Source organism: Haliotis asinina, chromosome 14 (genome assembly GCF_037392515.1).
Source record: "Haliotis asinina isolate JCU_RB_2024 chromosome 14, JCU_Hal_asi_v2, whole genome shotgun sequence".
NCBI classification, from domain to species: domain Eukaryota; kingdom Metazoa; phylum Mollusca; class Gastropoda; order Lepetellida; family Haliotidae; genus Haliotis; species Haliotis asinina.
In genome coordinates, this window is record NC_090293.1 from 5,169,873 (window position 1) to 5,183,091 (window position 13,219).

At 39.7% G+C, this 13,219-nt stretch overlaps 1 protein-coding gene across 1 annotated transcript in view; it reads left to right on the forward strand.

The window, feature by feature from the left end:
* LOC137261297 (cytoskeleton-associated protein 5-like) overlaps positions 1-13,219 on the forward strand; it is a 52,996-nt gene that overhangs the window by 5,377 nt on the left and 34,400 nt on the right. Inside the window, exons 4-13 of the mRNA XM_067799020.1 lie at positions 4,285-4,411; positions 5,318-5,397; positions 6,175-6,346; positions 6,678-6,813; positions 7,627-7,724; positions 7,915-8,028; positions 8,611-8,715; positions 10,543-10,632; positions 11,184-11,348; positions 12,984-13,112. Of these exons, the coding sequence (XP_067655121.1) occupies positions 4,285-4,411; positions 5,318-5,397; positions 6,175-6,346; positions 6,678-6,813; positions 7,627-7,724; positions 7,915-8,028; positions 8,611-8,715; positions 10,543-10,632; positions 11,184-11,348; positions 12,984-13,112 (1,216 nt within the window). The remainder of the gene's footprint in view (positions 1-4,284; positions 4,412-5,317; positions 5,398-6,174; positions 6,347-6,677; positions 6,814-7,626; positions 7,725-7,914; positions 8,029-8,610; positions 8,716-10,542; positions 10,633-11,183; positions 11,349-12,983; positions 13,113-13,219) is intronic.

The window sequence follows — 13,219 nt, forward strand, 5'->3', positions numbered from 1 at the left end:
ATCGAGATCATCTCAACCTAAGAAATTGAAGTCATCTTCATCAAAGACTGTCTTCAACTACTGGACCTGCGCTGAAACAACATTCCACGACTGCTTTGAAGTCTCTCAGCTTTGAGATAGTCCCCCCTGACGAACGTCACATCTACGGCGAACATCTACTACTGCTTCCCGAAGTACAGATCGACAGCATGCAAGATCAATGAACAGCATCTACTAGACCTTCAGCAACTACATCGTCTACTACTCTGCATCCTTTGGAGAGTTTACTATCTACGCAGACATCTACAATGTCCACACTTAACACGTCAGATGCTTCTGCTAACCAACTGCCGTTACTTCCACTGCAGTCACTGGACACCAGCCTCTTCATGCAACAATTTATCACTTATATGAGGAAGTTAATGGATTGCCATTTTTGAAGAGAAACAGAAACGCCAGCCAGCAGCTACAACTGCATTCGCCCTGCATGACGGTTCATCGGCTGCATTAGGCCTGTTGGAGAGGCATTGTATACTCTCTCCCGTTCACGGAAATCATCACCATTGGTTGTATCCTCATGTCACAGTATGGATGATGTTCCTTAATTCGACTTGCCGAGTGCTCGCACTCATAGATCCCATTACAGCCACAAGCATTCACTGTCTGCATGCCACGTTCATTGTCTTCATCAGATACAGACTGATGTAGGAGTTGCTGTACAGACATCATTTCCCACTCACACATGCACTCGCAGAAGGAAGAAGATGGACATAGTCGATCTTCATCACCGGAGGAAGCCATCTTCTCAGACTTGGAGGTTACATTGTGGATCACAAATGACTTGGACTTAGTCTCACCATCAAGGGACTCCAAAGAGGCTCACACCTATGTGAAGAATAATGAGGACTTTGACATTTCCACCGATTGCACCGATACCTACCACCTGGGAAACTTTGTCTACAGCCATTTAGACAGCAACCAAGTATCAGCAACAGCATACCCCAGCCTTCAATACTTGTTGATTCCCACTTCATCATATGGAGCCCTTTATGAAAGCACCCAAGGTAGATGAGTCACAAGCTCATCAATGAGACCCGCAATAGATCCTAAACAATAATGTGGCAGCAGGATTCTGATGAGCAATGAACACATTCAGCATATCAACCACTTGGAGATGAAGGCAGTAATCAATGCAGTGTGGCATTGGTCGACAACATTACAGAACAAACTACGGATGGTTCATGAAGACAACTCCACAGTAGCATTCTACATAAACCAGCAAGGATCAACATGATCTCACATTGTGTTACAGCTAACGTTTCAACTCTTCAACATCATCAACAACTTCAACCTCCATATAAAGGTGTGTCACATCCCATGTGCACACAACCTCATGGCTGACAACTGTCTCCAACAGAATGGATGCTACATCGAGAGACGTTCCGACTCATCAGTCACACATTTGGATCACCGAAAATAGACTATTTGCCACAAGGTTCAACAAGCAGTTACCAACATTTGTGTCTCCAGTACCGGGTCCATCAGCGTTGGCAACAGACTCTCTCAGCATCTCGTGGAAAGGACTGAACACTTAAACATTACTTTATGTTTGGATCATATCAAAGCTTTCTTGAGACATAGAGGATATTCTACACACGTCAGAAAAAAAGGTTTCACTGCAGTGGCGGCCACACATCCTCAAATAGCGGACTACTTATGTCATCTACAACATGTCATACAAGGACTGAAAGGTTCTACACTCTTGACATACTTGGGGACACTCAGCTCTGTCATCACTGTGAAAATGGGGATCAAGCTGACTAAAGTGCCTGAATTACTTGCCTTACTATTCTCATCCAAGCTGGAAAACCACCAACACATTTTTAAGGCTATAGCTTGGGACCTGAATGGCGTACTGAACATCTCACGAGTGTTGCTTACGAGCCACTAGACCAGACATCGCTTGAATTATTGACACAGAAAACGCTGTTCGTAATCACCCTAGCATCAGGGGCATTGATGTCAGAAATACATGCTCTGGACTTCAGTCGCACATGATTTGACTCCTTCATCGTGAGATTGTACATCAAGGACTGCCTGGACAACCAGACAGACAATTCCACATTCTGGCATTATCTGCAGTCCTCGGGTCACACAATACACAGGATTTATCATTATGCCCAGTAAGAACATTGAAAAGACATCTCCAGTGTACTAAGGTTTCAAACCCCTGTTCATTCCAATATGTACTTAGTCACCTACAGAAGTACAGTCAGGCCGCGTTAGTCCGGACCCCGACAATCCGATTCCCGTGATATCCGAACGATAGCTAACTGTAACCAATCTTGTTTACTATGTAAACTCATTACCTGTTGATTCAGTAATCCGGTGCTTCACTCTCCGTATCCGAACGTTAATCAGCGGTAACAGATTAGCTAATTACACATAGTTTTGCTTCATTAATCCGGCGGTACATCAAAAAGGTTGGGATAATCCCTTCACACCATGAGCCCCATTCAGTGGTAATTGTTAAGTGACACTTGCGAGTTGAAGATGTCATTAGTTTGTGATTTTGATCAATTTGTAGGTCTCACTTTTGGTTAGTTGAAGTAATACCTGTCATGCTTACTTCCTGTATAAAACAATGATTGTGTCAAATATGAGATCACCTGACGCTTGTCAGTCATAATGGAAAAGTCCCACCCCTAGGCGTAAAAGATGTGAAATTACTGCCGCACAAAGAAAAAAGAGAAAACCCTAAAAACTTTGATCTTATGTGTAAACATTTTGGTCAAGAATTCGGACAGTCTATCGGCAAGAGCACAATTTCGGACATCGGATATGTTTTGTGATTGTATGATCGTTTGACAGACAGATGCAATCACATGGTTGACACGTGATCTCACTTCGTAACAATGCTACTAGTCACATGTATGCCAATGTCAAACTGACCAACGTGAAAGTTGATTTCTTGCCCCCAAACACCACATCGCACATTCAGCCAACATGTATACGTTCGTATGTTTTTGTATTGCCATGTCAAAGGGAAGTAACCCTACTGTAGTTGTGTTCATAAAAGTTCCTTTCAGTAGTCCGTACGTTTCACTATCCGAACGTTTTTGATGAAAAACGGACGTGTTCGGATTAACGCGGCCTGACTGTATCCCGCAACACTGTCTCAATATGGATGAGAGTGATTATGACCCTGTACTCGAAATGAAGATGGTTGAACATGAGGAAGGGCTTGATTAGGAAATCTTGACAGACAGTTGCATTAGACACTAGCAGGACACTAGCTTATCTATATACCATCACGATCCAGTCAATGAATGCGTCAATAGAAGACAAGTTCAACTGGATGTGAGCCTTCCTCACCTTACCTCCCCTCCATCGCACAGATGAACATAGGAAGAACAGGACCGAAGTATCGCTGTTATAGTTTCCGAAAGAAGGGGGCAGTACTGGGTGTACCATGACCTGATCCACTGCTGCTTCCGTCCGATTCTGTAGGCATGACAAGCATGAGTCAGGATAAGGGAAAATATGTAATCTTTTAGTAAAACTCATATTTTATACTTGTTCAAGGCCTCAAGTCCTCCCAACTGCCTCTCTCAGGCACGCTGAATTATGATATTTGGAGAGAGTGGCAAACATGGCTGGTTAGGTGACTGGTTGGCAGGAAAGGGAGGCTCCCTGTGAGTGAGTGTATTGTATGTCTGCTTTAATTAGAAGGAAATCTCAACCTCAACTTCAAGGGATTTCAAGTGTTCCACTATCTTCACTTAGATTTAGGAGATAAGGATTATCACCATAAGTATAAAATATCAGTTTTACCAAAAAAATTACATCCTTATTTCATATTTGTTAACACGTCAGACCTTAAATGCTGAACACGCAAGGCAGTGAGCTACATTGCTGTGACTGGAGGATCGGAAGTTATTATGGTCATTATGGTGGAATTGCCCTAATGAACCTCAATTGTCACTTGGACTATTTTGGAGCAATGGAATCATGTGTGCACGTGTTGGATTGGAAAGTCATATACCAGTTTCTCTTGGTCTAAGTCGATCAGCCAAAATTTTACATAGGTGATCTCTAAAAGAATGTCTGTAAATATTGTGGTCATAATGTCAGTATGGACACAATGGTCTGTCTTATTTGTGGGGAGTAATTGGTGGGGCGCATGTGTTTGTGGTAATGACATTTTCTTCAGGCAGTGTCCCATTTCTTGATAAATGTGAAAACCTTTCAGCAGTAACATCTGAGAAGAAAGTTTTCTCTAATAAACGTTGTTTGATGATGCAGGACAACAGCTGATGTGGTGAATGGTGTGATTACAAAATGCCTGAATGCGAGCAAGACGAAGACAAAAGAAAAAGGCATGGAGATCATCATGATGTACATCGAGATAGAGAAACCAGATGTTGTTCAGGTAATCTCACAGTCACTGGCACACAGTTACAGAAACAGTAGTTTTGTCTTCATCAATCTATTATGACACATCCATTATTAGCTAATGCTTCTCACAAGTGACAATTACTGTAATCAGGTGGTCAGGCCTGCTGCCCTTGTTGGCACATATCATCGTATTCCAGTTGCTGTTGATCACTGGCTTGTCTGGTCCAGACCTGATTATTTGCAGACTGCCACAACATAGCTAGAATATAACTGAGTGCAACACTAACAACAAACCAACCAGCATCCGTCGTTTTCTTGGTTGTGACTTGGGTTGTAAAGGGAGGTAATAGTTGATATGTGTACAGATATTTGGAATATATTTATAATATATTCACTGGAGGTCCTGGCAATGCATTTTTGTCTTCATTTGTGTAACCTTTGTTCAAGTATAAGCTAGCATGGCTCCCTGGCGGAAAGTTTTGAATACACTTTGTCCATAAGAAAGTGATCAGCTGTGGCAAATGCAATATTTAGGTATTACACCAAGGGGAACACAATGTAGACGATCTAGACCAGTTTTCAGGCTTCATTGTTTTGTGGGAACGACACTTTGCGGTTGTGGGAGCCAAAGTTTGGATGTGTGGAAGCCACAGTATGGGATTTGTGAAGGCCACAGTTTTGTTTTGATGACTGACCATATTTGCCTTCAGTTCGGTGCCTCAGTTTGTGGTTTCTAATCCCAGATTTGATTCAGTCTCACAGAGTATTAGAATTTGTACTTAAGTGAAGAAAATGTAAACCCATTCGTTACATTGACCATTGTATCAATGTAAACTGTTCAGGCTTTCTTCCCATGAAGCTGACACAGGGTGATATGATTGATGTACTCTCATGACCATCTTGCTCATCATCATTATACATATTATTTGGACCATTTCAGGAACAACTTCTTGCCGGCCTAGAAAACAAACAGCCGAAAATAGTTGTTGGTTGCATTCAAGCTTTAACAGTTGCCCTCAGGTAAGTCATACAAAGTGTGCACCTTTGTGTGTGTAGAGTGACTCTTACGGTGTAAGGTTTTCAGCTAGGTCATATAGCTGTAATATTTTCTTCAGGGGACTGTAGATGAGAAACGTAAGTGATTATGGCAACATTCTTTTTATATTTATAACAATATATAACAATCTTTGTGAAACGTCTGTGAATACATATGGTTTGTTTATTTTGTTTGTTTTGGATGGGTTTTTCTTGTTACATCTCATTCAATATTCAATATTGGAACTGTTTATGTGAACTACATCCATAGTTTTAGACTATGAATGGTTATCTATCAACTTGAATCAGATCAATCGGAACAGTCTTAATGATTATGTCAACTTTCACATGACATCCAAAAATGTATGTGAGAAAATATTGTAAACCCTAATCATGGCCAACAAGTAACTCACTAAACTGATAAATGTCCATTCTTCACAGCTTTATATTCCAAATCTTGGATTTGCTTATTAAAGGCCTGGACCTAGATTTTCGAAGCTATCTTACCGCTAAGATGGATCGAAGTGGCATACATTAACATTAACTTGATAACTTACAGCTATCTTAACGCTAAGAGAGCTAAAAATCTAGGCCCCTGATTTAATTTCTTACTTGTACTTTATGTGAAGTCCATTCCTAGAAACCCCTGTTGTGGTGTTGCTGCGAATAGCCATTCGAAACCATTTCCTCACTCACTCACTCACCCACCCACTGTTTCCATATTCACACTCTGTGAAATGATTTTCTATGTCCCTATGTCAGAGACTTTGGTTCGAAGACGATACAGATCAAGCCTTGTCTGAAGGTGCTACCCAAGTTGTTGGAGGACCGAGACAAGAATGTTCGTGAGGAGACAAAGCAGTTCATCATTGAGTTGTACAGATGGATTGGGGCAGCCCTGAAACCACAAATGTCCCACTTCAAGCCTGTACAGGTAGGAACAACAGTTAACAGACACTCATGCACAGTGTCTCTGGGTTATCTTGTTTGGTCGACATTTTATTAAGCACTGGACACTAGCTGCAAAACTGGAAAGAAAGAAATACTGTGCTCTGCCATGTGCCATAACATTATGCATATGCTCAAAGGCTGTAGAGATTCACTGATTTCAACAAAGTGTTTTAAGTCTGAGGACAGAGTTTCCTCCCATGGTAGACTCATTGTGACAAGCAACGTAACACCAATTCACACCCTATGTTGTCATGTGTATGTGTGTTCAAATGTGTAGTCTTTCAGTAGTGATAACAATGTTCAATGTTCTCCAGGTTCAAGAGCTAGAGGCTGAGTTTGAGAGGCTTCCGAACGAGCGGCCTGTTCAGACCCGTTTCATGAAGTCACAACAAGAATTGAAAGCCAAAATAGAGGAACAGCAGGCTGCTGCATCTTCTGGGGATGGAGGAGGTGAGTTATCTCCCTTGATATATCAAGTTCCTTCCCTGTCTGTTGCTCCTTTGTAACAGTCAGAGTATCTTAGCTGCTACCAGAGACAAGCAGCCATTACAGAATCTTGAAAACTTTCTCAAACCCCAACTGTTTTAGTGATAGTTTGGCAGGAATTCTAAATTCATTTAAAAGCCACTTCCCACTGAGCAAGTGACTTTCAGAAAATAACTTGTCCTGACTAATTTTCCGCGTGCCCTTATATTTATGACATAATTATGATAATGTAATTGTGATAGAATAAATCAACATGGTGCTTGATGTTAATCTTAGTGGACTATTTTATGAAAAGTGATAAATAGCAAAGAAAGATAACTCAACTTTATTATCATTGTGAAATTTAATAGCTTCATTTTGAGCAGATATGACATGAAATTCAAGTTTATTTGCAGTTTGAAAGTGTAAGCAGAAATTATCTAGTAGCCCATGGACAAGTAAGATACCATTACTTGAGAACCCAAAATAAAATCTGACTTGTCCTAGGCGTCAGGCAAATGGATTTATTTAACCCCTGCTTGGAGAAGTGTCAGTGGGCTATTGCTGTGAGGAGCTGGGAGTACTTTTTACAGTGTTTAATGTAGTTGAATGTGCTTGAAAGAGGGTCTGATACATCATCCCCATCCACATGCTTGGCCTCCATCCTGAAATCAGGGATCCAGGACTGGACTGATATTTTACTATCACTCAGCACAACAGTGTTTTTCAGCGTTCTGTTGTGTGAAGCTATCACATGATATGTTGATACTTGAGTAATTTCTGGAGTACATGTTTCAGGAGATGGAGGTGCTGAAGCGGAAGAGATCGATCCTTTTGACCTCATTGAGGCAGTAGATATACTTGCAAAACTCCCTAAGGATTTCTATGATCAAATAGTAAGTACAATTCTATGCAAAAAATATTTGATCCTGATGTAGTATACTTCCGTAGAAAAGTCTTATCTGAAGCTGTAGAAGAATTTACTAAACAAGCTAGAGATAATTTCTTTGAATTAATGTAAACTTGGTGTCTTAAGTTTGTATAAAACCATTCTATGGTGTGAGCCAATGTGTGCATTTCTTGTAGGAGGCCAAGAAGTGGCAGGAGAGGAAGGAGGCCCTGGATGCTCTCCAGAAACTGACAGAATCACCCAAGATTGAAAATGGGGACTTTGGTAATCTTGTCCGAGCAATATTGAAGGTATGTCATCCCTACCCACATATTCAGGATTCTGAGGCAGGATAGGTCCTACAAGATAACACATTTGTAAAACAAGGATTGAAAGGTCAAAACATAAGGAGGTCAGTTGGAATTGGCTTATGAAAAAAAGGCATAAAGCTCATTCACTCACTCACTCACCAGAGATCAGATGTATTACGATCATACTGGATCAGATAGTTGCCAGACGTTGAATATATTTTTTTATAGTACTTATCCTGTCTCACGTCTTGTTATCTTTTGTGATTGACAAAAGAATAGAACTATAAACTATAAGGTTTTTGCCTCTCTTGAACCTATCAACCAAATACACACCCCTGCACCCATTTCTAGAATTTAGTGAAGGACTGAATTCCTTGAATTGGTTCCAGAGGCATTACAGTAACAGTACCACAAGTTCTTAGCACTGAGAATACATGTTGTCCTGTCTTAATCACTGTGCAAAACCAAATGTGCTTATAGTCTCAGGTTTGGTGGTGATACTGTATAGGACCATTTCCAGACATTGGTTAGACATGCAAGACCTTTAATATGAAATGTCATATCTCTGTCTGTTTCTGAAAGGTTATATCCAAGGACACCAATGTAATGCTGGTGACACTGGCTGGCAAGTGTCTCGCTGGCATAGCCAAAGGCCTGAGGAAGAAGTTCCAGCCGTATTCTCATCAGGTTAGTCACCAGTGACCACTCATTTACATTGCTGGGCCATCTCAAATCTTATCATGTCATATCCCTTTGAGGAAGATCTGAGATTCCCCCCATACACTGTCAGACAGTCAAAGTGGGAGCTTTCTATTCAATGCCTCATTCTTGAAGTTCTTTCTCTCAAATATTAACCGGAAATTGTGAGCACAGGTCTTCATGTATTTGTGAGGATTAAAGATGTATGAAGTAGGGTTTATGCAATGATCCCCTAACTCAAAATGTTTCACAGTACAATACGTAGAAGGCAGGACACATCGATGTACCCTACTGCTTTGCAGGCTTTGCCAATCACTACACTACCATCGCATGTAATCGATTAAAACTTGATGTAATCATAATCATGGATGACTGGCCTATCGAGCACCACTCATGACATATCGAGCACCACTCATGACATCTACCAATTCTTTTTTTGTTATGTCTTAAGCTGACTAAAACTCTTAACTAAGTGATCGATGACGATACATCTGCACAAAATGAGGGGAGTTGGGGTTTCAAAGCAAGCTCTCTGATTGGTTGATGTTTGTAAAGGAGACTTTACACCTGATGCTTTCTTATGAGAAACCATTGCTGGTGAAAAAAGAATCTTACATTTCAAGCAGTCAAGTCAAGCAGTAGATGAAAGTAAAAATTCCTTCGAATTTTTAAGGAATGTGCAAATTTACAGGTGTTGACCTATCAGACCACACCCCATATTGTGCAGATATATAGTCATCCATCCGTGTCAAGACTGTTTAGTTGACAGTCAAAATCAGGTTACAGTCAACTTGTAGAAATAACAGTGGAGACCTGGTAGATGTCATGAGTGGTACTCTATAGGCCAAACATCCATGATTATGAAGTTTTAATAGATTGCATTCAGTAGTAGGATAGCAATCGGCAAAGCAGGTGGGCGGTGTGGACTGATGAGTTCAGCCTTGTCATCATGTATTGTACTGTGAAATATTTTGAGTCAGGGGTCATTTCAAAAACATGAGGGCCTGTGGTTGTGAGTAAATGTTACTTTAAGTATAGTTAGATCTGTTGTCTTTTTAAGCAACATGGTAACTAAACGACCTGTGTAATACCATATTTATTAAGCAAGTTAAAGATTTGATATCAAGTGACTGAAATAGGATTTGATACTAAATTTTCACGAGTTAAAAAAAAGGGTACTTCACAGAAGCTAGTTTAGTATTTTGTTTATTACTCTCCAGCATAAATTGATAGAAACTAACTTCAGTGTGATGACGCAGCTATCACCAAGTCAGGGAGGGTCTAATACCATTGCGACAGAGGCATTAGTATTGTAATGTTATAACTGTAAACCATTATGATATCATACATCAACCAGTATTACACTAGTGTAATATTACCTTAGTATTACACTGCAGTATCTTGCTTGGGCAAGTATTAAGGCCTGATAAACTGTAATATAGGAAATTTGTCTTTTCGTGTTCTTCACTTTGTTTTCAACCAGATTTCATGAAATTGAGATGTTGTGACTGATATACCATGTGGATGAGTGTGAGGTAATAGGCCATTTTACTAAGCTGACTTTAGATTGGCCTCTTAAACCCATGCATTTTTTAGATTTGGTTGGATGGTATCTCAGCTTTCACTTGAGGTTACTTTTCAGGAGTATACAATATATTTTTTCAGAAATATATAAATATTTAAAAAAAGTCTTATGGGTTCTTTAACGATTCCTGGATAGGTATGCAGTGTAATTTCTCAAAGTGAATCAGAAGAATTATTTCTGCTGTGTATTATCTATTGGTACAGTCTGTAATCTATTAATGCCTGTTGCAGTGTGTGTCTGCAATCATTGAGAAGTTCAAAGAGAAGAAGGCAACAGTGGTGGCTTCCCTCCGCGAAGCAATCGATGCTTCCTTTGTAGGGGTGAGTGGTACCAAAATAACACCAGCTGTTTGGTCAAAGGTCCTTTCATGAGAGTACTTTGACCTTAGCTCTTTGAAAGCACATAGCTACTTTATCCAAGCATGAACAGAGTTCCTTTATCCGTGATGCTGTTACATGTACAGCTTCTTAAAGACACAAGCTCCTTTGACATTATATTTTATGTGATGAAATATCATAGTATCTATAATCGTGATACTTTATCAGATGAGAAATTTACTTGTTTTTCATATCATGATACATATCCTTGACCTTAAGTTTACACTGTTACTTGATATACAAATATACATCTTTGAAGAAAATAACTAAAAATTGTGTATCATGAAGGGCATTCATTCCAAAATGTGTATAGTATCATAAATTTCTATATCATCACACCTCGATTTGACATCTGGGTTACCACAATATATGTGTATGTTTTATTAAATTTTGATCCAAACTAATGTGTATGAGTTTGATCTTTGGTTTAATGGTTTAAGGTGCAAACTTCTGTATGAAATGTTGTGGCTCAGTGATGTGTATGTGTGTGTCAGACATCACTGGATCAGATCATGGAGGACTGTGTGGCAGCCCTGGAAAACAAGAACCCGTCAATACGAGCAGAGACAGCTCTATTCCTGTCAAGATGTTTTGCAAAGAGTACAGTTTCCACCCTACCGAAGAAACTGTTGAAAGGCTACTGTACTAGTCTCTTGAAGGTGAGCACCTTGTGGCGCTCATAGTTTTTGTTGAACTCTCTGTTTCCTTGGACCCAGTATGTTTCATGAATGGTTACAAATGATCGGTGATGAGAAACTTTGTCGTAATATACAACATCGAGGACACTAGACTGGTGCAAATTCAATCCTTTGTATAAACATTTCTTAACTGGAGTTTTTTTATATCAGGATTTATCCACAATCCCAAATTAAGCGCTCTTGGCAGGTAATTTATAAGATTTCTTTTCATATTTTGCCCAAGTAGGTCAACAAAAAATAATTAGTTTCTGCAAAGTCATAACATTAGTAAATTATGATTAGCATGAATTGAAAAACTTGTAATGCTTTTGACTGCTTCAGATTGTGTCTGTCCCATACATGATAGATGCACGCTTGCTGTAGATTTGTTTTTCTCCTATACATCCATATATCGCCTATACTGTTACCCTATATTGTTGCCTTATACATCCACACATCCCCTATAGTGTAACCCTATATTGTTGCCTTATACATCCATACATCCCATATACTGTTACCCTATATTGTTGCCTTATACATCCACACCTCCCCTATAGTGTAACCCTATATTGTTGCCTTATACATCCATACATCGCCTGTACTGTTACCCTATATTGTTGCCTTATACATCCGTACATCCCCTATACTGTTACCCTATATTGTTGCCTTATACATCCACACATCCCCTATAGTGTAACCCTATATTGTTGCCTTATACATCCATACATCGCCTGTACTGTTACCCTATATTGTTGCCTTATACATCCATACATCCCCTATACTGTTACCCTATATTGTTGCCTTATACATCCATACATCGCCTGTACTGTTACCCTATATTGTTGCCTTATACATCCATACATCCCATATACTGTTACCCTATATTGTTGCCTTATACATCCATACATCCCCTATAGTGTAACCCTATATTGTTGCCTTATACATCCATACATCCCATATACTGTTACCCTATATTGTTGCCTTATACATCCATACATCGCCTGCACTGTTACCCTATATTGTTGCCTTATACATTCATACATCCCCTATAGTGTAACCCTATATTGTTGCCTTATACATCCATACATCCCCTATACTGTTACCCTATATTGTTGCCTTATACATCCATACATCGCCTGTACTGTTACCCTATATTGTTGCCTTATACATCCATACATCGCCTGTACTGTTACCCTATATTGTTGCCTTATACATCCACACATCCCCTATAGTGTAACCCTATATTGTTGCCTTATACATCCATACATCCCCTATACTGTTACCCTATATTGTTGCCTTATACATCCATACATCGCCTGCACTGTTACCCTATATTGTTGCCTTATACATCCATACATCCCCTATACTGTTACCCTATATTGTTGCCTTATACATCCATACATCCCCTATACTGTTACCCTATATTGTTGCCTTATACATCCATACATCCCCTATAGTGTAACCCTATATTGTTGCCTTATACATCCATACATCGCCTGTACTGTTACTCTATATTGTTGCCTTATACGTCCATACATCCCCTGTACTGTTACCCTATATTGTTGCCTTATACATCAATACATCCATAAACAGAGACTGACTGACTGAATGTTTCAGACTATAAATGACACAACCCCTGACGTGAGAGAAGCCTCCTTCTTGGCCCTGGGAACAGCCATGAAGGTGGTCTCAGAGAAGAACATCGCTCCATTCCTCAATGATGTCGACTCTTTAAAGATGCAGAAGGTGAGATTCTTTCTTTCATTTGTAAATTTTTTACTGCTTTTTACCATTGATGGTTTGTGGGTTTGTACATTTTTGATTACTTTATCATAAATCCATCTGTCTTGCCT